The sequence below is a fragment of the Pelobates fuscus genome, chromosome 11, assembly GCF_036172605.1.
Source record: "Pelobates fuscus isolate aPelFus1 chromosome 11, aPelFus1.pri, whole genome shotgun sequence".
NCBI classification, from domain to species: Eukaryota; Metazoa; Chordata; class Amphibia; order Anura; family Pelobatidae; genus Pelobates; species Pelobates fuscus.
The window spans coordinates 84,437,230-84,463,120 of NC_086327.1; the positions used below are offsets into that span (position 1 = coordinate 84,437,230).

Below are 25,891 nucleotides of genomic sequence, written 5' to 3' on the forward strand. Positions count from 1 at the left end.
GGATAACAGCTAACACCGGTCCGAAATCCATATGCCTCCCTCGTCACAGCAGCCCACTAATAGTGTCTGCGCTACCCTCACTCTTGTAGTGCCCCTATAAAAACCCACTTTATAAGTCTCACTACTCCGTGGTGATGAAGACAGCAATGCCTGCCCGAATTCACACACCACAAAATAAAAATTGGAATGGCTCCAGCTCAGCGCTCAAAGCTGGAGGGTACCACCACTCTGCAAGCAGAGTAACGTGCACAGAGAAGCTAGCTAGGCTATCAAAGTGACACAAGAAGGATCCCCAGGAAACTATGAGTCTACACAATCTCCACAGATCCAACACACCTCTTTTTCCCTACAGCCCCAGCCACGAGGCTCCTAAAAGAGTTAAACAGGAAAAGATGACCCCCAGGAACACATCCACAGGTCAACCCCCCTTTTTCCTTACAACCACAGCACCGTGGTTCCTAAAAGGGGTGAAACAGGCAACAGAAGACCCAGGCAAATCCCCTCAGGTCCACCCCCCTTTATCCCAAAAGGGGTAAAATACAAAGAGATAGACAGACAAACTGAAGACCCAGGCAAGTCCCCTCAGGTCCACCCCCCTTTATCCCAAAAAGGGGAAAACAAGCAAAACAGAGAACCCCAGGCAAATCCCCTGCAGGTCCACCCCCCTTTATCTCAAAATGGGGAAACAGGCAAACAATTCAAACACACCCAGGCAACAGATAGACTAAAATGCAGGTAAACAAGTGAGTAACGAGACACCGGGCAAGATATTACCTGTCTTTGATGTCCTCCCGGGAAGCAGTCACAGACACGTGGACGGGTCAATCAAAGGGGCCGGAACATACCGGTGGCTCTGCAGAAGTCTCTACCGTGTACCTGGAGGTGATCAATCTCCTTTCCTTCCCCCTGGATTCCTCCGTCCACCCTTGTCTTCCTTAGGACGGCTCACCGGCCGGACATAGCCCGATGCCCCACGTTGGGCGCCAAGTTGTTATGGTACTTTTGAGCAGTAAACCAAAATGTTTAAATGTCTATCTGTTCCTGTCCAAATTAATAAAATTGAATTGCGTATATACGCTGAAGTAATTAAGTCTGACACACAAGGTTCAGGTCAAAATAACTTCGAGAAAATGTATTGGCAAGTGATTAAAAAGCGGGTGCGCAGGCCCTTTTAAGAGGCATTTTGCGTCATCATTGATTATTAGAATATCAGCAAATAAACATCATTAATTGGATTAATTGTTAAGTGTCGGGATTAGTGTCCACCTATCAATATTATTAATTGGCTCAAAAACTAAGTGGTTAGTCCCGTGCCCACCCACCGAGAGGTGGGATTGTTCTGGACACGGGTGGGGACAAGGGGGTCTTGAGCGTCATTTTACACGGTCGGTGATCTCAGGCCTCGTGGCCAGGTGCAAGGTCTCTTATGAATAGAACATTTCATTACTACTGTGTTCTCATGGCCTTCAAATTATACTATGTTGCAAGTTAAGGGAAAGTCAGCAGTTCCTGAGTTAATCATGTCTTTATAGAAAATACAGTCTTTGTCTATTGTATTAGATGTGCTGGGAAATTCTGTCATGTAAGGTAGTTTTAAAATGAACAAGTTAGGTTATGAGGACAAAATGGAGGGATGAAGAAGTCAGGTTAGGAGGACAAAATGGAGGATTCACAGTATAAGGTTAAAATGGAGTTAGTGCAATAATTCAATATGAGTACAATAAGGATTTTTAAATAATCCCACATCACTATCAAGGACACGAATTTGAGAATAATATGTTCCACTGTCTACAGGAATTTAATGGCAAGCTACCGCCATTTCCCTTTCCGCTCCCACACCCATCAGCTATATCCTGCGGTTCGCAAGCGGCATCTGTACCACTTGTGGCACAGCCGCGGACCTCCGCGACTTCTGCTCGGTAGGCCGCGCTTGATTTTTGGGGCCATCTTTTTGGGTCTGTGTGGGCTCTGTGCGCTTTGGGCGGTCTGGTCCTCCCCACCCCACTGCCCCTACTGCTGCTGGCTATGTTGCCAGCCTCTCCTACAACTTGGCGTTTTGTCTTTTTTCTCCACTAGGTAAGTGTTAAGTAAGGAGCTATATACTCCACAGTGGAGCTAGGCCTCTGGCCTATTCATGCATGTGGTGACCCCCCTATATAATATGCTACTGGTACACTGGGTCTGCTATACTGCACACTACAGTACCTGTGGCACCTTTCTGGGTTGGGTGACTCCCTCTCTCTGGCTGTACAGTTGGGCTCTGGGTCCTATTATACTTACTCTGAGGATGACCCCCTCCTTTACTGGCCTATTTTGCATGATATGCTTGTGCTTGCTGGATGACCCCCTCTTGCACGCTGGGTGACCCCCAGCTGGCCTTGCCCAGGTACCATACCTTACCTCTGTTTCAGTACCATCAGTCATGGCTGACGGATCTGACTTCCAGGCTCCCGAAGGCCTCCAAGCTGACTGACGGACTCCCTACCCAAAGCTGTTGCTGCCCTCCACGGGGACGCTCCACATACCCCTACGGGATCCGTGCTCGGCATCTCTGGGGCTCGGGACTCTGACTCAGGCGGCTCCCTCCGCTCTGCGGACATCGGCAAGGGAAAGATACCAGCCAAGCTAGGCTCCGGTTACGGCTGTCGTCCGGATGAAGACACATACTGAGGGGTACATGGCTATGACATCCTGGACGAGTACTGAGCTGGCAGGTCGGGTAATGCATCATCCGGTAAGTGTTTCCATGACCTATCCTCACACTACGTGAGGGAGATAGTTTTGGGCTCCCCTCCGACTGACTCGCCCAGGAGAGATCTTGGACCCTTCTGGTTGCCTACTCTTCGACCCTCATCTCCTCAAACATCCTCGTTCTGCAGAATGGGCTCCCTCAGATCACATTGTGAAATTTGTATGTTATTGGCTCTGCCAACCTTTGGACAAGGAGGTCTGGGCAAAATTCCGGGCGAAATGTGTGGCCCTTACCCCTGATTTTGACTCAGTGTTCGCCACCTTCATGACAAGATCTGGGAAGGACAGTAAAAATAGAAATCCAGCGCACTCACTTATCAACTAAACAGCTACTTTGATGCTGACAGATTAGACTAGTTTTATTAAAAACACCTAATCTAGGCAAAAAATAATGGGGGTTTAGTTACAATATATCATCATACATTGCATAAGCCTGCCACAAACGTCAATGTACCCCATCTTTGGCAGGTCCTACTCTCACTGCCAACTGTCTACTAAATGAGCTACTCACTTGGGGAAATCCTTATCAGTGGTCCTATCAGTGGTCCGTTGACACAGATCTTCGTTATGGTGGATGGTGCCCTACACGTGGGAGCTCCAGTTGATGCTCATTTCCTCTGGGAGTGGGCCCAAAGGGCTATTTGTCTACTGGGCAATGCCAATGTGGTCCTCAACTCTGAACACTGCAAGGCAGCCTTTACAAGCTGGATGGCAAGCTGGCTGACTTGGCCTCTAAGGAATTGGGTCCTGGCGCCAAAGGCCCACTCTTCGGGGACGCCTTTATGAAGGAATTGAACCATCACGTTTCCATTTATACATCCCTAAACAAAGCTCAACTGTCTCTCAAAAAGGTCTTTCGTACAGGGGACCGTTTTTCCTCCAGGGTTGGTCGGCAGATGGACCACGCCACCAGCAGAGGTGCCTTCACAGGCAACAGGCCCTGCATCTCTGAGGTTTCTCCTCATCCTCATCTCGATACCAGTACCGCCCGCTGTTTCCCCGAGGGTCCTCCAGAGGCCGAGGTGCTTTGTCCACACGGGCAAGATACGCCTTAGGTAAGAGTCACTCCTTATTTGCCAAACTTACCCATTGCGGCCAGACTGTCTCACTTGTTTTCTCAGTGGAAGGCCATCAGTGTAGATTTGTGGGTTTTGCAGACAGTGTCCAGATTCCGGAATCAATTTTGTCGAACCTCCGATACAGGCCTCCGCCCCACAGGCGATACCTATGGACAAGGAGGCTTCTGATCACGTATGGACAAGGAGGCTTCCGGCTGTCACTTGGAAATTCTATCCCTTCTGGACAAGGGCGCAGTGGAGAGGGCGACAGGAGCCCCGTGTTTCCTGAGCAATATCTTCCTAGTATGGAAGAAAACAGGAGACTTCAATCCTGTGATCAATCTGTGTGCCCTCAGCGCGTATGTCATCTAATGACATTTTAAAACGGAGGGCATCCATTTCCTCAGAGACCAGCTCTGCAAGGGCAACTGGTTTTCCCAATAATATTTGAAGGACAGGTATCTCACGGTACTGATCCACCACGAGGACAGGTGCTTCCTTCAGGTCTCCTGCATCTAGCAGTTCATGTGCCTTCCGTTCAGCCTCAGCTCGGCCCCTTGGTGTTTCACCAAGTTGTTGAAACTGGTCTTGGCGACTCTGGGCCAGAGATATAAGGTGTATTGTCTATCTGGACGATATTCTGTTAATGGCATGGGATCCCGCCATCCTGCATCGGCAGTCGTCAATCACAAACAGTCTGCTCCAGGACCTGGGGTTTGTCAATTCCGTTCAGGCGGTGCTTTGCCTTCCGATGTCCAAGGTATCCACTATCAGGAAGACTATCAGACGCTTGCTCCACAACCCACAGGCCACGTTGAGGTATCTGTCCCGGACGATAGGGCTGCTGTCATCCTCCATTCAAGCCATCTTCCCAGGACCCCTGCACTATCGGGCTCTCCAACATCTGAAGGTGCACTCTCTCAGATAATGGGTCTCATACGACTAAATAGTGTGTCTTTCGATCAAGGCCCATCTGAAACTCCATTGGTGGCTTCGACTGGAATCGAACGCCAGTTGTCTGGGCTGGGACGTTGCTTGCGATGGAATGGCGACAGGAAGACTCTGGAGGAGAATGCCCTTCACATAAACTGTTTGGAACTGATTGCAGGGTCATTCGCCATTCGAAGCTTAACTAAAGGGATCAGTCATCGCTCGCTACTTCTCCACATGGACACCGTCTCTGCTGTCCGCTACATAAACCGATTGGGAGGTTCCCGTTCCAAACTTCTGTCGGATCTAACAAAGGATCTCTACCAGTATTGTCTGGACAAGAACTTGTGGCGGAATACCTTCCAGGCCGGGACAATCTAGTGGCGGACTGGTACTCTCAACACTGGAGAGATGCCAGCGATTGGCAACTCCACCCTCCGGTGTTTCAGATGCTGTCATCCCTCTCTGGTGGCCTGGACTGTTTCTGGGGTTCCTGGGATGTGTTGGAGTTATCGACAACGGCTAATTACTCTGGGACTCTTGGGCACCTAGCACCAGACTGTCTTATCTGTACGACTGGCGGTCCTGGCATGGCTGGTGTCTGGAGAGACATTTGGATCCCTTTATGGACCCTATCATGGCCGTCCTGAACTTCTTGGCTGAATTGTATTCTCAGGGTAACTCTTATCGAACTATTAACGTCTTCCGAACGGCTATCTTGGCGGCCCATGTACCTCCTCAAGATTTTGGTAAGGACCCCTTACCAAAATCTGCTCCATGGTCTGCAAACTGCTCCATGGTGTGCACCTTTCAAGACCCCCTGCTTCTTGCTATTCCTCATTCTGGGATGTCTCGATCCTCCTGCATTTCCTTGAGGAATGGCCTGACAATTGGGACTTGTCTCTGCATCAGCTTTCCGCTAAGCTTGCTCTACTCTTATGTCTTGTCTCATTTCGTCACGTTTCAGAGGTTCGTGCTTTTGATGTAAAATCTCTCTTTTTCACATGACGGTGTGTCTTTTTCTATTTCACGCAGAACTAAATCTAATTCGTCTTCTGTGTCGTATCCCTATATTCCAGATAGACAACGTCTCTGTGTGGCTCATTATCTACGGACGTATATCTCCGTGACTTCGTCCTTTTGCCCCTCTGACCGCGGTGGGCAGCGATTTCCTACATACGACTGTTTAGTGCTATTTTTGCACCTACGATCGCTCGTTGGGTTCGATGGCTCTTTTCCATCTGCAGCTTCAGGGGCTCTAGAAGCCCTTACAGATATTCTCAACGCCACTGATTGTTTTAGGAAGTCGACTTTCCGTACTTTTTATTTCCACGTTCCCATGTTTCTTCTGCTTTTATGTCTGGGCATTAAAATAGCAAATATGAAGCCTCCTGTCTTGCCATAAAATTAGGGATTATTCTAGCCTTGGTGAGGAAATAATCAAAATTCTATTAAAGACAGAAGGTGAATATCCCCCCTGCCCGCCATGTTATTTGACGTTTCCATCCCTGGGTTTGGTTTTGTGTTAAATTGGGGGTATTGTTGTATTTTTTGTAATGTTTAGTGACATGTTGGATTAATAAACAATTTCTGTCATTTGGCGTTGGTTGCCGGTGTGAGTTTAATCATCATGTTTTGTTCTGTTGAAGTACTGATGTGTATTGTATGACATTCTGCCTTGGCAGGTAAAACTGTGTTATGTAGAAAATTAACTTTTATCAGGGCGTACTTGGAAACCAGAGCAATCTGAATGTACCTTTCCTGGTTAAATACTTTGGTATAATTATCATTATTATGTAGAAAATTCATCTTTACCACAGGTGTTCCCCCAGTACAGCAGCAGATTGTAAAATTAAAAGTAACTGGGATTATAGCTCTTTTCTATGGAATGACAGGTGAATGATAAAATGGAATGCCCATGGAGTATAATGGGAAGCAATATGTGACTTGGAATCTGAACCATGAAACATATCAAGTAAATCCCAAAATAGCTAATCAGTGCCATATATATGTCCAAACAGCGTATTAATGCCACCTGTGTGCCCAATAACGTATAAGTGCCAGTTCCAGAACCTAATCTTAGAAGAAGCACTCAGTGGGCTGTAGTAGGGTGATAGGGGCTGTAGTAGGGGACAGGGGCTATATTGGGAAAGTAGGGACTATAGTAGAAGGGTTTGGGCTGTTGTGGAGGGTATGGGCTGTTATGGGGGGGGGGGGGGGTTAGGATATCAAGTGGGGGGTATGGGCTGTGGTACAGGGTTAGGGGCTGAATTGAGGAATGGCTGCAATTAGAGAAAATGGCTGTAGTGTGGGGGATATGAGCTGCAATTGGGTAAGAGGGACTGTAGTGGGGGGTAGGGACTGTGGTAAAAGAATAGGGGCTGTAGTGGGAGGGTTACAGACTGTAGTATGGAAGTTAGGGGCTGTAGTGGGGGATAGGGACTGTAGAGGGGGATCTGGGCTCCATTTGGGGGTAGTCACTGTAGTGGGGGATTGGTGCTGCAGTGGGGTTGGGGTTATGGGACGGCAGTAGGGTGGTTAGGGCTGTAGTGGGGGAGTAGGAGCTGTGTTTGGAGTGTAGAGACTGTAGTGGGGGATAGGAGCTACATTTGGGGATAGAGGTTGCAGTGGGAATAAGGGGCTATGGTTAGGGGATAGGGGCTGCTGTTGGATTAAAAGGGCTTTGGGCTGTAGTAGGGTATGGAGGCTGCAATTTCACAGTAAGGCATTGTAGTAGGGAGTTAGGGGTTGTAGTAGAGTATGTGTGGTTGTAGTAGGGTATGGGGGCTGTAGTGAGGACTTAAGGACTGTAGTATGGTCTGTAATAGGGTATAGGAACTGCAATTGGGGGGTTAGAGGCTGTAGTAGGGTGTAGGAGCTGCAATTGGTGGTTAGGGGCTGTAGTATGGGGTTGCAATTGGTGATTAGGGGCTGTAGTGGTGGGTTAGTGACTCATGTAGGGGGTTAGGAGATGAAGAAAGAACAAAATAAACACTAGTTTGTTCCCCATCCCTGAGACTTACCTTGGGACGGGGGAATCCAGATCCCTGGTGGTCACAGGTGCCTTGTGTGATAAGGGCGTCTAATTTAAGAGGCGGAACCGAGCGTGAAGAAGCTGGGCCTATTAGGAGGGGCAGGGCCTAGCACTGCGATGCGCCTCTATCCACAGATAGCTGTGCACCTGTTCAGGATCGGCCCTGCAAATGCAGCGAGACAAGACTGGTAAATATGAAAAAAAATCATATTTACTTATTTTTTTCTTAATCTAGCATGAGGCAAGTGTCTAATTTAAAGGGAAAGCCTTTGAATGTGACAGTTGTCTAAGGAGGGATGTATGTTCTGTTTAACTTGCTATGTCTTTCAGTTTTTTTCTACAAAACAGTTGATATACACTATACTCTATGGGCATTCAATTGTGTTATTCACCCTTGTCATTCCATAGAAAACAATGATAATCCCACTTAATCTCGATTTTAAAAATTGCCACTGAACTCGGAGAGTATGCCAGCAAAAGATTTACTTAACATGTTTAACGGTTCAGATTCCAAGTCACATATTGCTGCCCATTATACTCTATGGGCATTCCATTATTATTATTATTGCCATTTATATAGCGCCAACAGGTTCCGTAGCGCTTTACAATATTATGAGAGGGGGGGATTTAACTATAAATAAGACAATTACAAGAAAACTTACAGGAACAATAGGTTGAAGAGGACCCTGCTCAAACGAGCTTACAGTCTATAGATTTCAATGTATAATTCACCTGTCATTCCATAGAAAAGAGCAATAATCCCAGGTAATTTCTATTTTGCAATCTGCTGCTGTACTTGGGGAACACCAGTGGTTAAGGTTAATTTGCTACATAACACAGATTTGCCTGCCAATGAGTTTATGCGTTGCTTCCCATTATACTCTATGGGCATTCTCGTTAGTCATTCACCCTTGTCATTCCATAGAAAACAATGATAATCCCACCTAATCGCAATTTTAAAAACTGCCACTGAACCTGGAGAGTAGTATGCCACTGAAAGATTTATTTGCTCTGTCTAATAGTTCTGTCTCCAAATTGGTTTGTTTTCATTATTCTCTATAGGCGTTCCACTGCCCTGTTAAAGTCTATGGGCATTCCATACTGCCATTCCTTTTCAGTATGTCTCCACAATTCTGCTATTCCCCACATTAGTGAAAATCCCTGATATTTGTGTGTTTTAGCCCACATTTTGCCATTTGGTTTACCAATGCATTAATCAATGTTTAGTGGATAAAGCCCTGAGGTCTGCAGGTTAATCCTGGTGAAATATTGTGTTATACACCTCTTGGAGCTCTGTGATAAATCACCAGCAAGCTCTGCTCCTACTTCACCTGAACTACACTCATTGACCAATGCGCCATGGTGAGGCAGCCGCCATTACAGAAGGGGGGGGGGGGACTCTGCTACTACGTATGTCGCCTCCTATACATATATATAGTGAGAAGCTATTCAGAAATCAGAAACTTTACAAACACGCACAGTTCCACACAGACTGTACCCTCCAGGCTCCCTTAGCTGCAGTGATAAGAAAGGATTTGGAGGTTTAAAAAAAAAAAAAAAAAAACAAAGTAGTGCGCGCAGTGACATGTGATATCGATGCGCGCCCCGTATGAGAGCCGTTGTGGCGGCGGAAGGATATACGGACGCGCGGCGCGGGGAGGGTTTAAAGGAGGAAAGGAAGCCATCTTGGAGCTTCGAGTCTGAAAAACGCACGGAGAAGATATAGACGAAGCAGAAGACGAAGGAAAAAAAAACACAACAACAACAAAACAAAATTATAACATAAACAACGACACATTTGTAGTGACAAAAAAATATATATACAACAGTTGGGGGAAAAAAAGGACCGAAAACGCACGGACATCGCGGCGAAGAGGATTGAGCAAGGCCGCGCGGTGGGTGCTGTTTGGGGGCTCCGGGGGGTGGAGGCTGGGGGGGCCGCCGTGACCCGGCTCGTTACCCCGGGCTGGGCTCAGAGTCACGGTAGATAGCGCTGTCTGAGGCCGTGAGGGGAGGATTACTCGAGCTCAGGCTCTGCGCTGGCTGCAGGCCTCGGGCCTTGTTTTGCCGTTACGCAGTTCTGGATTAGCGGGCGCTCTGTGGGGGGCGCTCAGGGGAGGCTGGTTACTGGGAGGCCTTGTTAATGCTCACATTCCTGGCTAATACTCCGCCTGTGGTTAACTGATTCTGACGGGTAATTTCTCTATTATTTTAGCAATGCTCTACTTCCGGCGACACTAGTCGTAGTGGTCGAAACGTAGGTCTCCGGGTATCCCGAAACGTAAAGCATTGATGGGAGGTGTACTGGGGGACCCTGTCTTAGCCGTCTCCTGAATAAACAGATGCCAGGATATGAGGCCTGTATCTTGTGGCGACCAGGAGCCACATCCTGCTAATGTTATGGAGGGCTGGGAGCAGGCTGTCTCTGGGCGCTTTACATTGAAATATGGGTAGTCATGGCATCCTGCTAGTGTTGTCATTTGTAATGCCTTACTGTGCCAAGATTTGGTGGCCAGAGGCTTTTTAATTTTGGGTGATGTTATAGGGAGCCTTTGCATATCCTTGGAGTGAATCGTGTTGTTTTTTTTCCCCCTAAAATGGCAGTTTCTGTTGACTGAGGTAGAGTAATGTATTTTAGTTGTAATTTTTTTTCTTCAAATGTATGGTGGCTTCTTGAGGACAAACTGTATTATGTACTTCTAGAAATGTGTGGTGGGTTTTTTGTTTTTATCTTGCATGTTTAATCACTTCTTTATGATTTCATGGCATTTCCTGCTGAATCTATTGTGTAAACCATGGGTAGTCAACCTTTTAGTACCTACCGCTCACTTTTTGTATCTCAGGGGTTTTCCTGGCACTGGAGTCCCTTTAATCAAAACTGATATTGTGAAGCAGTGAAGGAAACAAAGTTAAATAAGCTGAAGAAGAATTTCCATTTTCTCATGCCTGATATTTACATACTGTCAAAGAGCATTTACTATGAGAGCTCATATATTTTTACTTTGTCCAATTCAGAATTTTCTTTAACCAAAACACCAATCTAGTGCAGAGGTAGTCAACCTTCTGCACACCAGAATATGTGCACCATGTCTCCCCTGATGGAAGATGCAGTCCACTGGAGTGTCAGAAGTTGCCTAACCTGTGATTAATTACCCTCAAAGAGTGTCACTTTAATGAAAGTGGATTCATTGTTCAAATATGGAATATGCTAGTCACAAAGGTGAAAATCCAAGAACTGATCTATGAGGGAAGGAAAATAAATCTAGTAGACAGCCACTAGGGGAGGACTTAAAGGACCACTCTAGGCACCCAGACCACTTCAGCTTAATGAAGTGGTCTGGGTGCCAGGTCCAGCTAGCTTTTACCCTTTTTTTTTATAAACATAGCAGTTTCAGAGAAACTGCTATGTTTATTCTGAGGGTTAAGCCAGCCTCCAGAGCCTCTAGTGGCTGTCTCACTGACAGCCGCTAGAGGCGCTTGCGTGCTTCTCACTGTGAAAATCACAGTGAGAGCACGCAAGCGTCCATAGGAAAGCATTATGAATGCTTTCCTATGCGACCGGCTGAATGCGAGCGCGGCTCCTGCCGCGCATGCGCTTTCAGCCGATGACGTCTCGAGGAAGAGGAGGAGGAGTAGAGCTCCCCGCCCGGCGCTGGAGAAAGAGGTAAGTTTAACCCCTTCCTCCCCCCAGAGCCCGGCGAGTATGTTTTCCTGGCACTAGAGTGGTCCTTTAACCCTGCAAGGTAATATTGCAGTTTATGAAAACTGTAATAATTAGTTGCAGGGTTAAGGGTAGTGGAAGTTGGCACCCAGACCACTCCTATGGGCAGACGTGGTCTGGGTGCCTGGAGTGTCCCTTTAAGACAAGGGGAGCTATCACCATCATAGTCATTCCCTCTAAGGTAATGTACTAAAGCATATTGGCATAGATTGTAAGCTTGTTTGAGCAGGGTCCTCTTCAACCTATTATTCCTGTAAGTTCTCTTGTAATTGACATATTTTTAGTTACATCCCCCCCTCTCATAATATTGTAAAGCGCTACGGAATCTGTTGGCGCTATATAAATGGCAATAATATTATTCTAGACCCCTAATAACATGGAGTGCTCTGTGTTTACCAGTTGGGGCAAGAAGAAAAGTTTAAAGGACTACTATAGGCACCCAGACCACTTCCACTTAATGAAGTGGTCTGGGTGCCAGGTCGACCTAAAATTAACACTTTCTGCTGTAAACATAGCAGTTCCAGAGAATTTGCTATGTTTACTTTAGGGTTAATCCAGCCTCTAGTGGCCATTTCATTAACAGCCGCTAGAGACTCTTCCGCGCTTCTCACTGTGAAAATCAGTGAGAAGATGCCAGCGTCCATAGGAAAGCATTGAGAATGCTTTCCTATGAGGCTGACTGCGTTCGCGGCTCTTGCCGCGCATTCAGGTGATGGCGGGGAAAGGAGTCTCCAGCACCGAGGGAGCCGGAGAAAGGTAAATGTTTAACCCCTTCCTCTCCATGGAGCCCTGTGGGAGTGGAGGCACCCTCAGGGCACAATAGTGCCTGGAAAACAAGTTTTTTCCTGGCACTATAGTGGTCCTTTAATAATAATTATTGCAGTTATTGAAAACTGCAGTAATTACCATGCAGGGTTAACTCCACCTATCTACCAGGTCGGGTGACTTTTGGTTACCTAACTAAGCTGGACATCCTTACGCTTTGCATGAGTACTTCTAGCAACAGCTAAAACCTGATATGAAAGCATTGATTCAATGCTTTATGGGTTTGTCCTGATGCAATTGCTGAATATGTGCATTAGGTACCTGATGTTGGGGGAGGAGCAAAGGTGGTCTGACCCAGCGCCACTGGATTCGCTTAAGTTTTTTATTTTTAACGCTTCCATGGGGGGGAAGCAATGTGGGCACTATAGGATAAGTAATATAATTTTGTATTCCTAGCCTTCAGTTTGACTTTATGGTAGCTCAGCCTTCGTATAAAGCTTTTACACAATCACCCAGTTTTTTTGTTTTTCTGTATGGTTAAAATAACATAAGATAAAAAGCTTCTCCTCCTGGATGTGTTGTTCACAAATTATTAGATGAGCTAGGTGTAGTACTGAAACAAATAATGTGGCAGAAGGATGGTAGCCCTTCTGGCACAGGCAGTCCTAAATATATTTTTAAAAAATATTAAAAGCTCTACCTACAGTTTAATCTATGCTCAAAGTTCTCTTCTGCCTTGTAAAATGTGTCCACTAAATGGTTACTCCAACCACCATGACCACTTCAGTGATTTGAAGTGGTCATTGTGGTAGGAATTGGTATGTGCAGTCTTTCAGCTTGAAACACTGCACTTACAGAGGTTTTAATTATGAGTTGGCAGCTAGTTTTGCCCCAGCACATGTGACATTAGACCTTTGTTCCGAACTGGCAATGTAACCTGTTCAAACTCTTTATCTTCATTCCTATGTCTGAATTTATTTTCAGTAGTATTGAAGGTCTTTCTACTAGAAGACAAAGTGTACAAAATTATAGAAGTCTTTCATTGCAAAAATGAGCATACAGAATTTCAAGAGCCATGAAACCATAAGTCCTGACATGGCATAACTGCAATGTACTGGGCAAGGGCTTGTATGCGTCCACTTAAGAAAAATATCCTACTACAAAACTCCAGTGCTTGATCACAATTCTTTTCTTCCATAAGTAATATCCTTCAGTCTATTGCACTGAAATATTTAATATGGACCCATCAGGATGGGGAACCCACTTAACCACATCTCGGGTTCACATCACTTTTTTATGTTATTAAAGGGACACTAGTCACCAGAGCTACAGCTTATTGTATTTGTTCTGGTGAGTATAATTTCCTTCAGACTTAATGAAGTAAACACTCTTTTCAGAGAAAAGGCAGTGTTTACATTACATCCTAGGGATACCTCTAATGGCTGCCGCTCAGATGGTACTTCCAGGGTCAGTGCACCACACCGTGCAGCACTGACATTCAGTGTCTCCACCCTCTACATGGAAATACTGACGTCTCCTCATAGTGATGCATTGAATCAATGCATTTCTATGAGGAAATACTGAATGACTTGTGCTGGTGCTGCCTCTTTGACAGTTTTGGCCAATCCAATGCTTTCCTATAGGAAAGCATTGTGATTGGCTCAGTTCATCAATTCAGATAGTGTCAGCCAAGCAGGCAGATCAGGGCCAGAACAAACAGCAGCAGACTTGAATAAAAGTAAAATGTTACTATATTTGGGGACTAGATGGCTTTTATCTCTATATAGGGTGAGGAATACATGTTTGTTCCTTTTATGTGTGTCCATCTCCAATCAAACTTCAGGGAACTATAAAATCCAGAACACTTTCAGAAGCTACTAGAAAAATTGTGGCTTCAACTCTACAGTTTCTTACCTAAATCGCGAAGGCAAAAAGATCGATTTGTCTGACTATGTGGTCAGTGAAGATAATGAATTTGTCAGTTTCAGTTTATAGGGATACATTCAGTTCATATAAAAGGTTCAGACCAGCTAAGCAGATCCATTGGTCTCTAATCAAATTTTCCACCAGATAATTGACCGATTCAGCCCTCTGGAACTATGCCTAATTTCGTTCAAAGACTGCAAAGCTGAGCAGATTGTAATCTCTCCAGGATATAACATTCTGAAGCATTTGATGCACTTCTCCTGTTTGGATTAATATCTGACATTTGTTTCCGCCAGTTTTGTTAAGTCCTAACATTACGGAGGAGAAGCATGGATCCTGTATCTGTACTGGCAGTCCTCCCATTCTGGCCAAGAATTTTTGCAGATTTCCTTGAACTTTCCTAAGGGATTCTTTCTGTCAGATGATATTCTGGAACAAGAGACACATGCACAGGTTATACCATAGGCTTTGGAAAGGTACCTCTACTAGACATCTCAACATCTTGGGCTTCTAGCACTTCAATGCATCAACTGTGCAAAGCAGCAGCATGGGCATCTCTCAACATCTTTTGTTACTGGACACTATAGTCACCCAGACCACTTCAGCTCAATGAAGTGGTCTGGGTGCCAGGTCCCCCAGATTTTAACCCTTCAGATGTATGCAGGGTTAATCCAACCTCTAGTGGCTGTCTTGACAGCTGCTAGAGGCGCTTCCCCCGACACTGAATGTGAAATTCGCATCCAGCGTGCAGAACATCCATAGGAAAGCATTGAGAAATGCTTTCCTACGGACTGAATGTGCGCAGCTCTTGCGCATTCCGCTCCACTCGGGAGCTGACGTCGACGTGGGGGGGAGAGGTCACCGGCGCTGGATTAAGGTAAGTAGCTGAAGGGAGACCCTGAGGGTGGGGGTTCCTAAGGATGCTATAGTGTCAGGAAAAGGAGTTTGTTTTCCTGACACTATAAAGATCCTTTAATACTGAATATTAGACATCTAAGCCTCCAAGGAAGCAGCATTTGGGCACAAAGTTTTTCAAATAGTTGTCTAATACCCACCATTCAGTAGTATCTTGCCATCAGTCTTCATTTCTTCAAAAATAATTTAATTTTTATTTAGAATGGCATATCAATTAAACCAGGCTTCCCCAAACTACGGCCCTCCAGATATTGCTGAACTACAACTCCCATGATTCTATGAAATAAATAGGCTGAGAATCATGGGAGTTGTAGTTCAGCAACATCTGGAGGGCTGGCGTTTGACGAAGCCTGAATTAAACTGTTGGCTTTCCCTCCCTACACCACACTGCTCCTGCAACTGTCACTTAAAAATCTAAGCATCCATTGTAAGGTATTCTAGCAACCTGTTCTTCACTTACATGAAACACAGCCTATCCTTACCTTGTCACTTTACCCTACTACCTCTAAAATGTAAGCTCATTTCAAGCACGGCCCTCAATGCCCACTGTTCCTGTGCATCCAATATGTCTTTGCAAATACTAGTCTGTTTGCCCTATTCTACAGTTCTGTAGAATTTGTTGGGGCTTTATAAATATATCCTCACTGCCACTATCCATATGGGATAAAAACAAAAATTTACTGCAAACCTGTTTTGCTATAGGATTAGCGTCTGTATTGGTTCACTTCAGTTTTGTATCTTGCTATATAATTTGGGATCTTGTCGTTTCTGAGGCAGTTTTGGGTGTTTTCTAGTCTGGGAACACTGGTTAAAGGAATTACTACTTTGTAAGCAATATGGTGGGGTATTTTTACCTGCAAATATGCATTGTGGCTTGCCAATGCGAAGTCCACTTAAAAGGTTTTTACTTTTAAAGTTCTGATGCATCCTACAGGAACACTTTAGGTTAATGAAATAAACTATTCTAGACTTGTGTGTTGGCTCTATAGCCAAGTCAAAGCTTAGGACACTGCAATGTAAATCTATTTATAACCCTGTGGCTTTCCTTTTTGGGATTTGGCCTTGTGCTTTTTTTTTTTAAAGTTCTCTCTTGTGAAAGTCTTGCGCTTTTATTTGCAAAAAACAAGATTTACAGAATGCTCCCTTTTCGTTCCAGAACAATGTGTATGCAGTGCAGCCACTGACGGCAATGCACTGAAAGCCAGTTAGCCTGCATTAGAAATCTAAACACCCAGGCTGATACATGGTAAAGATATACCTGTTAATGTCTGCAGTCTGGCAGTGTCTGTCACTCTTCAGTATTTCATAAAGATATTCTCCATAAATTACTGGTTCTGACTGAGTTTCAGTGAATTTCTTATATAATCCAAATATCCCACCTATTTTAGAGTGTTGATAGGTGTGTAATATGTTATATTTTGTACATGGACATTTTCTGTGAACTGTCCTCATGAAATTTGTTGGGGGTCCAAAACAGCCTCCGCTGTCTTGTATATCCAAAATCAAAAAGTGCAACATTTTTTCTTGTGCATAACTTGCAATGTGTGTAATTATTTTCTTTCCCTTCTAGATATCATTGAGAAGACAAGTGTAGTCTTCGTTCGAGGGCTTTTTTTATAAAGAAAGTTTGATTTGGTGCATCAAAGCAAGTGACTTCATAACTGAAAGACTTAAACAAGAACAAGCACTTGTTTGTGTTGCAATAACAAGGACTCAGATATTGAGCAAGACTTTATCTCTTCATTTAGAAGAGTTCAATAAACTGTTATTACAGTCTCTGTACTGACTTTCAAACCTTCTGAAGTTGAAACTTTCAAAAGGACACTTTAAATAAAAAAATGAGCACCGCCAGAACAGAGAACCCTGTTTTAATGGGTCTGTCCAGCCAGAACGGGCAGCTGAGGGGTCCATTAAAACCCAGCGCAGGGACTGGAGGTGGGGGAACACAGACGCAACAAATAAACCAGCTGAAAAATGCCAGCACAATCAATAACGGAAGTCAACAGCAAGCACAGAGTATGAGCAGCGGTATAAAGTAAGGATTTGCAACCATTACATATGTGTATTTACACTATACCAGATATTTGAATGTTTTAAGAGCAATTGTTTGCACATGATGTTGTAATGTTTGAATGGAAAGTTTGCAAACAGTTGGTAGTGCTTTCTCTCACCTGGTGTTTGTGGCTTAAGAGTCTCTCTAAGCAAAATAATCTTTTTGTGGGTCTGTGTAATGGTTGTGGTGCATAGTGTCTTTGTATTGTCCCCCAGCATGCTCGGGTAATGCCGTCCATGTTAGACTAACATGTGGAACTGTTGGTTCTGTATTTATCCATGGGATTGAGGTGGCATAATATGGCTGCCTGGAAAATGCCTCCCTAGGTAATGTTAATAATAAAATAGACCATTGTAATGGTGAAATTACTTGGGGTCCCTTTTAAAATAGAATTCCAACCTTTTATTGTATGTCTTCGATCATCAGTGGGACACTCTATGAGCCAAAAACAAATAGGGCATAATGAAGTGGCTTTGCTATATAGATGATGCTCACTGCTCAACTCCGCCATTTAAGGAACACTAACCTGTTGTTCCTGACCCTAGTGTTAAAAACTCAATCTGCCCCAAATATCATAAATATAGTAAAATCTTACTTTTTTTAAAAAAAAACTTTTTTCTTTTTCAGTCTGCTGCTGGCTCTGCCCCTGATCTGCCATCTTGGCTGACCTCATCTGAAGTGTTGATCAAAGCCAATCACAATGCTTCCCCATAGGATTGGCTGAGCCTGTCAGGGAGGCAGATCAGGGCAGAGCTAGCACAAGCCAAAAACTGCCCTGGCCAATCTGCATCAATGCATCTCTGAGGAAAGTTCAGTGTCTCTACGCAGAGGGTGGAGACACTAAATGTCCCTACTGAACAGCGTGCAGTAGCTTTCCTTACAGCTCTGTTATTACATTTTGAATTTGCCTAATGCTAGAACCTGCAATAGCCTCCCATGTGGCATTAAAATTTAATAGTACCGGGGGTGCCAACTTCTAAAGTAAGCAGGATGCGCTGTAAGATCTGATTGAAACTGGAACCTTTTTTTTTGTCTCCCCTTTCTCTATTTTTATATTTTATTTTATTTTTAGATGTCAGTCTTAAGAAGGAAATCATGGCAAGGGCTGCATAAACAAGTGGTTTAAAGCAGGGACATGACTTATACACAAGCCTTACTAAAGTTGTCTTGGTGCTCAGTGTTTAATAACAATTTTCATTGTCAACAAGAGGTTTTTGTTTTAATCATTGAACATTGTAAAGTGACATGCTTTGTTGCATGTCTTGTAAAGCAACTTTATAATACTTCTAAAATGAATTGCTTGCAGACCTGGTGATGACTGGAAGAAGACTTTGAAGCTTCCTCCAAAAGATCTCCGAATCAAGACTTCGGTAAGATACAACATTTGGGGGATTTTCCTTGCTTTACTTTGTTCATAGAATGTTTGAGACTTTAAATCAGGCTTCCCCAAACGCTGGCCCTCCAGATGTTTCTGAACTACAACTCCCATGATTCTATTTAATTCAAAGGATCATGGGAGTTGTAGTTCGGCAACATCTAGAAGGCCAAAGTTTGGGTAAGCCTGCTTTAAATACTCTAAGCATCGCAACCACTTCAACTTATTGTTATGTAGTGACTTCGTTGCAAGGGGCTTATAAAGGAACACTATAGCGTTGGGAATACAAAAGTGACTAAAATTATTTATTACACAGCTACTAGAGGCAGGCTTAAAGGAGCACTATAGGGTCAGGAACACAAACCTATATTTCTGACCCTATAGGTCATCTAGCCCTCTCTTGCCTCCCTTAATATAGTAAAATCTTACTTGTATTAAAGTCTGAAGCTGCTGGCTCTGCCCCTGTCTGTCTCAGAATAGCAAGTGGTCTGCTGACATCAGACGTGTTCTGATCCAATCACAATGCTTCCCCATAGGATTGGCTGAGACTGTAAAGGAGGCAGATCAGGGGCAGAGCCAGCACAAGTCACACAGCCCTGGCCAATCAGCATCTCCTCAGATTAATTGAATAAATCAATCTCTAAGGAAAGTTCAGTGTCTGCATGCAGATTGAGGAGATACTGATATGGTGTGATGCACAGTAGGAAAGACTGAGATAGGAAGCGGCTCTAGCAGCCATTTGAGGAGTGGCCAGTGGAGCAATCACTAGGCTAATGTAAACACTGCATTTTCTCTGAAAAGACCGTGTTTACAGCAAAAAGCCTGAAGGTAATGATTCTACTCACCAGAACAAATGCAATAAGCTGTAGTTCTAGTGAATATAGTGTCCCTTTAACCCTGTAATGTAAAAATAGCATGTTCTCTAAAACAGCAGTGTTTTACATTGCAGGGTTAAGGGGACAGGGACCCTCTTTAAAGGATATCTAAGCTGATTTTATTATCTTTTTTTTTTCGGTCTATTTGATTTCCCTGTTTTATCACCTCGCGTCAAATTTTTGTATTCACTTTGTGTTTATGTAGTTTTGTTTATACTAATGGACTATACTATTATTCTAGTACTTCCAGTAAGAATGAAATTATTGGTGGTAAGTTTGAGATTAACCCCTCCTTTTGTTCTCTCTCTCTCTCTCTCTCTCTCTCTCTCTCTCTCTCTCTCTCTCTCTCTCTCTCTCTCTCTCTCTCTCTCTCTCTCTCTCTCTCTCTCTCTCTCTCTCTCTCTCTCTCTCTCTCTCTCTCTCTCGGATTCTCTTAAACTTCTCCTTTGTTTTAATTTGCTTGGGTTAAAGGGAAACGATCCGTTTTTCTGACACTGGAGGGTCCCTCTCCCTCCCACCCACCAATCCCCGGTTACTGAAGGGGTGAAAACCCCTTCAGTGACTTACCTGGGACAGCGGCGATGTCCCTCGCCGCTGTCTCCGCCTCCGACGCTCCTCCTTGTGATTACGTCGGCCGGTGGGCGAGACTAATCTCGCCCCCCGGCCGAGGAGACCTAATGCGCATGCGCGGAAATGCCACGCATGCGCATTACGTCTCCCCATAGGAAAGCATTGAAAAATCATTTCAATGCTTTCCTATGGGGTTTTGAGCGACGCTGGAGGTGCTCACACAGCGTGAGGACGTCCAGCGACGCTCTAGCACAGGAAACCTGTGCTAGAAACTAGGAAGTGACCTCTAGTGGCTGTCTAGTAGACAGCCACTAGAGGTGGAGTTAACCCTGCAATGTAATTATTGCAGTTTATGAAAAACTGCAATAATTACAGTTGCAGGGTTAAGGGTAGTGGGAGTTGGCACCCAGACCACTCCAATGAGCAGAAGTGGTCTGGGTGCCTGGAGTGTCCCTTTAAGCCCTTGTTACTCACCTGGTCCAACTTTGCATCACCTTAAGGACAAATGACGTGTGACATGTCATGATTCTCTTTTATTCCAGAAGTTTGGTCCTTAAGGGGTTAAACTTGAAATTCACTTTGAATTCTCACTTTAAGGGAACACCATAGGCATCAAGATAATTTAATCTCACAGAAGTGTCCTGGGTGCCATGTGTGTTCAGTGTCTCTAACCATGCAGCTGAAAACATTGCCGTTGGGCTTTAATGGCAATGTTTTCTTTGCCGGGTTAACCTGCCTCTTGTTGCGGTCAATATGAGCACCACTATAGGTGCTTCCTTGAAATGGCAGTGTAAAACCATTTTAATCAGTCTGAGATAATCTGATTTGGCCTTTCAGTGCTTTCTGATGAGAGCATTTGATTAGCTGAGATCATTGATCTTTATCTCAGCCAAAGAGGCAGAGCTTCTCCAAGGAGACTGACACTGTGAGGAAGAAAAGTTAAAAATAAACTTTTTTTTATTTCCTGGCACTATAGATTCCCCCTCTGTCCAGACAGCCACTAAAGGAGTTAACCCTAGCAGGTAATTATTGCAGTTTGTAAAAACGGCAATAATTACATGCTCCGGGCTAAGGGTGATGGAACATGTCACCCAGACCACTTCAATAAGCTGAAGTGATCTGGATGCCTACAGTGTCCCTTTACATTTTTTGATTTATTTTAAACACTGGTAGAGCTGGTACAGTCACTGAATTTGTATTCCTTATGCTAAGCTGTCCAGCTGCTCTGGCCTTAAAGGATCTCGATCACTTGCTCCCCATTTGTACTTTTTTTTTTTTTTCAGGCCAGTTTTGTGAGTGGTGAGACATTGGCTGAGAGCGTCAGCAGCTGCGCTTTGTGTGTGCAATTAAGATTTCTGAAGATGGATACTGCCTGGGGGTTGTTGAGATTAGTGCGGGAGGCAGCTTTGGGTTTAAACTGTTTGAGAATTTTTTTTTTTGTGTGTGAACAGTTTACAAGATTCTCTTGTTACCTCTTACAGGATGTCACCTCAACAAAAGGCAATGAATTTGAAGATTACTGTTTAAAACGAGAGCTGCTCATGGGAATTTTTGAAATGGGGTGGGAAAAGCCATCACCAATTCAGGTTGGTTAAAATCAAATCGTGTTAATGCAAATATGTAGTAGCTGTTTCACTTGTGGTCATGGCCATTTAAGATTTTTTATTTTTTTTTGAATGGCTAACTGTTTATCCCTTTCTAGGAGGAGAGCATTCCCATTGCATTGTCCGGTAGAGATATCTTGGCAAGGGCTAAGAATGGAACTGGCAAGAGTGGAGCCTACCTCATTCCCTTACTTGAACGAATAGACTTAAAGAGGGACTGCATACAAGGTCAGATTGTGTTTTGTTTTTTTTAGGAAGAATATTTGAGCTGATATGTTCAAAGGGTGTGTTACAAAATATTCCTGTGGTTATCTAACTTCCTTTAAATGCCTTTTGTTTGAAAGTTAAAACATTGAGACATTGTGCACACCAACTTTTTTTTTTTTCAATTTTATGTATATTTTTGAAATGCTGAACCATTAGGGTAGCATATCGGTTCCATAGTAACAATAGGCTAACTGGAAAGGCCACAGAACCCCCAGTTTTTCTCAAATCACTCTATTCGACCAGGGACCGTGCCTGCGGCCGAAATTACCACTAGCTCTACATAGGCATGTTGTGCCTACGGCACTTAGACTTCCCTTTTTAAAGGAGAGCTAGAATCACTAATATAGTCTTCATAAAATGTGTATTTCTTTTTTTTTTTTTACATTTGTTTAAAAATAATACCCTTTTATATACACTTGCAAGCAATATATGTACTTGGGGCATGACAACCATGAGTGTTGTCATGGGCCTGGGGGGCCTGGAGTGCTCAGGGCGTTCCGGGCCCCACATTGGCTATGTGCACATATATAGCGATTAACACTATATATGGGTGCACTGCGGGCCCCCCGCTACCTGTATTCTGCAGGGGGCCCAGCACACTTGAAATGTAAATCCCAGCTACTCTGCTCTATCTAAGTCTCGCGAGCGCCGCGATTGGCAGAGCGTTGCCACGGATTACCATGGCAACGTTCCGCATGGCTCGCGAGACTTCGACAGAGTAGCTGGGAATTACATTTCAAGTGTGCTGGGCCCCCTGCAGAATACAGGTAGAGGGAGGGCTGCACCATGCCACAGGACCTCCAGTCAATGTGTTCTCCCCCCCTCCCTGGCCACAGGTGAGATGCAGGGAGGGGGGAATAAAACATTACTATTAATGTAAGAAATTACTATAGGCTTTCCCCCACATTTTGCAGCCCCATATATTTACACACTATACACTCTGCAGTCACTACACACACTACATCCTTACACAAAGACACTCTGCAGTCACTATACACACACTACATCCGCACACTGTATTCACTATGCACACTGCATCTAATATACACGTCATACATTACACAAATGTACAATCTGCATCCACTATACACACTGCACACACAAACTCTGCATCCACTACACACATGCTACATCCAGTAGACACACACCAGAATCAGTACACACTGCATCCTTGTGGGCGGACTCAGGGAGGGGCAACACTTTGGGCGGACTCGGGTGCATGCATCGGGGGCCAAGACCTTGAGCTGTGTCAGGGGCCCCAAATTTCTGATGGCAGCCCTGTAGGGAATACAATCTAATCTTAAATTCTATAAGAAAACAATGCCCAGGGTACTTATGTAACCCAGGATACAGCTATTGCAAGCTGGTGTACATGGGTGTTTTTCAAGACTGCATACCTTCTTGCCTAATGAGTTTTTTGTTTTTTATATTCAACAGCGATGGTGATTGTACCTACACGTGAATTGGCTTTACAAGTCAGTCAGATCTGCATTCAAGTCAGCAAGCATATGGGAGGGGTGAAAGTCATGGCAACAACGGGAGGCACAAATTTACGAGATGACATTATGAGACTAGATGACACAGGTAATACTTTCATGGTAATTTGTAACCGTATCAGTGCAAAATTAAATAGACATGCTAATCACTGAAATCAATACATGGTAATGTAGTGGTTATGGTGCATAGGCCAAACTCTTTAGATTAAAACCTTTAATAAAAAAGAACTTAAACATTTAAAATTCACTGAGAACACACTTAGTTTTACATATCTTTCAGAGGAAAGGCTTTTATGTTGTCTGTCTTCCAACGGACTTTACATTCAGCATGGCATGATTCCGTTTGAGACCAATGTGTTTTTTTTTTAGAGTAGCAGTTGTCATGCATGCTTTGTGTCCCTGAGGCACCTCTGGGAACGGTTGCAGTGTACAGCAACATTCCTGGTCTCAGATGTGTTTTGAATCAAAATAGCATAGAACACTTAAACATAAAATGGATTTTAATAGAAAGTGTTAAGATCTGAAATAAAATCAAATGTAGAATCCACATCTCTATTTAGCTTCCACTGTTTGCATTTCAGTCTAGGAAATTAAAAGGCCTGCAGTTCTGTGGTGTGTTCAAAGAAAGTTAAGATTTTTTTCTTCTAAAGCTGGTTTAAAATTTTTGAAGGATTGGCACAAAGCTGCCTTTGAATCAGTGAGAAATACCATATTTGGCTTTGTTTTTGTTTAATTTTTTAAGCCCACTTTAATATGTACCAAACGCAGTACAGCATGCACGTTTGGCAGGGATAATGATGTGGATACTCTTCAGCAGAAAAGGGAATGTCACATCTTCAGCATATTAGATTATATTAAATATTGAGCACAACTGATTTTCTAAAGGTGGTTTAAGAGCTGCTATTCAGTTTATAGAAGTGTTGCAGGCTCCCAGCATGCATAGGCATTTATGGCTCATTTTATTTATTACTGGCATTTATAAAGCGCCAACATATTCTGCAGCGCTGTTCAATTGGGAAAAAGACTGATACAATAGGTAGAGGACCCTGCCTATGAGTTTACAATCGAAAGGGTAAAATGGGGAGATGAGACCAGAGGTGGTAGAGGAATGTGTATGTGATGGCAGGGATAATTAAAAGTATTAACTGCAGCAGCTGATAACATGTGAAGGGAATTATTGACTATGGTTCCAAACAGCTGGAGGTGCATGCTATATAGTTAGAAGGGACCATGGTTTTCGAATGGAAAGCAGCACTTGTGTATTAAAATTTTCTACATTTACGAAATGCAGCTTTATTTTTCTCCTCCCTTTTCCAGTGCATGTAGTGATTGCAACTCCCGGCAGGATTCTGGACCTTATCAAAAAAGGAGTAGCTAAAGTAGATCACATTCAGATGATCGTGTTAGATGAGGTAATGCTTTAAAGTTCATTATCACAGTAAATTTTATTTTTTGTTCCATATAAATATTTTGAAGACACATAAGGAACTTGTTTAGTGAAATCTGGTTCCAGTGCTTGAGGCATGTTGTAAAGCAGATCCTTTTTCGTTAATTTGTTTTGTGTGTAAATAGTCTTTATATCTGCCTAGTCTTGATGCTCTTAAAGGTAACTCCTAGGAATGTGATCTTCTGATTTGTTGCAAATACAAAATTTTCCGAATTACAATTGCTACTACCTTTTGTATCATCTTGAGTATGAATAATTCATGCCACTGTAGCATAAATATCTAATTGCACAAGTCATATCTGTACTATACAAATTTAAGAACAAATGTTCAAAGTGAAACTGCCACCTTGCAAGTAAAAATCTCATAAATCCAGCTGGGTTTATACTGTCTTTTCATCAATTTGCCTTTTTATTTTTTTACATTATGTAGGCGGACAAACTGCTCTCTCAAGATTTTGTGCAGATAATGGAAGATATAATTATGACGCTACCTAAAAACAGACAAATTCTCCTCTACTCTGCCACATTTCCTTTAAGCGTCCAGAAGTTTATGGCAAGTATAAATTTATGCTACTTAAAGTAGTAAATACACGTTATTTAAATTTCGTTTAAAAGTGCTTCCTAGTGCTGCATTATAACAAAACCCATCTGCGCATAAAAAAAGGTTGCGGGCTTGACTATTCTTCTACTGTAGGTAAAATGTCAGCTAACTCAATAGATGAATTGTGCTTTAAAGGGAAAAGAGCACCAGGAATCTCACACCAGCCAATTAACTAAAGAAGTTCACTCTTCTTTCTTTCCCCGCTGTGAGCCCTGTGCCTTTCTATCTGATATGTTTTAATGACCTTGGCCAATCCATAACTTTCGCATTGGGAAGCATCGAGATGCTAGTGTGCATGAGCAGCAAACTGCCGCATTGTCAATTGGCATCTCTTCTTTAAAGGACCACTCTAGTGCCAGGAAAGCATACTCGTTTTCCTGGCACTAGAGTGCCCTCAGGGACCCCCTCCCGCCCGGCTCTGGAAAGGGGAAAGGGGTAAAAACTTACCTTTTTCCAGCGCTGGGCGGGGAGCTCTCCTCCTCCTCTCCGCCTCCGTTCCTCCC

The 25,891-nt window shown here is 43.8% G+C and overlaps 1 protein-coding gene across 1 annotated transcript in view; it reads left to right on the forward strand.

Annotated features, from left to right (window-relative positions):
* The first annotated feature begins 9,407 nt into the window (after window positions 1–9,407).
* The window catches only part of DDX6 (DEAD-box helicase 6), a 30,147-nt gene continuing 13,663 nt past the window's right edge, over window positions 9,408–25,891 (forward strand). Inside the window, exons 1-8 of the mRNA XM_063436601.1 lie at window positions 9,408–9,668; window positions 16,671–17,135; window positions 18,460–18,523; window positions 21,455–21,559; window positions 21,676–21,805; window positions 23,282–23,428; window positions 24,658–24,752; window positions 25,218–25,340. Coding sequence (XP_063292671.1) covers window positions 16,939–17,135; window positions 18,460–18,523; window positions 21,455–21,559; window positions 21,676–21,805; window positions 23,282–23,428; window positions 24,658–24,752; window positions 25,218–25,340 — 861 coding nt within the window. The 5' untranslated portion in view covers window positions 9,408–9,668; window positions 16,671–16,938. The remainder of the gene's footprint in view (window positions 9,669–16,670; window positions 17,136–18,459; window positions 18,524–21,454; window positions 21,560–21,675; window positions 21,806–23,281; window positions 23,429–24,657; window positions 24,753–25,217; window positions 25,341–25,891) is intronic.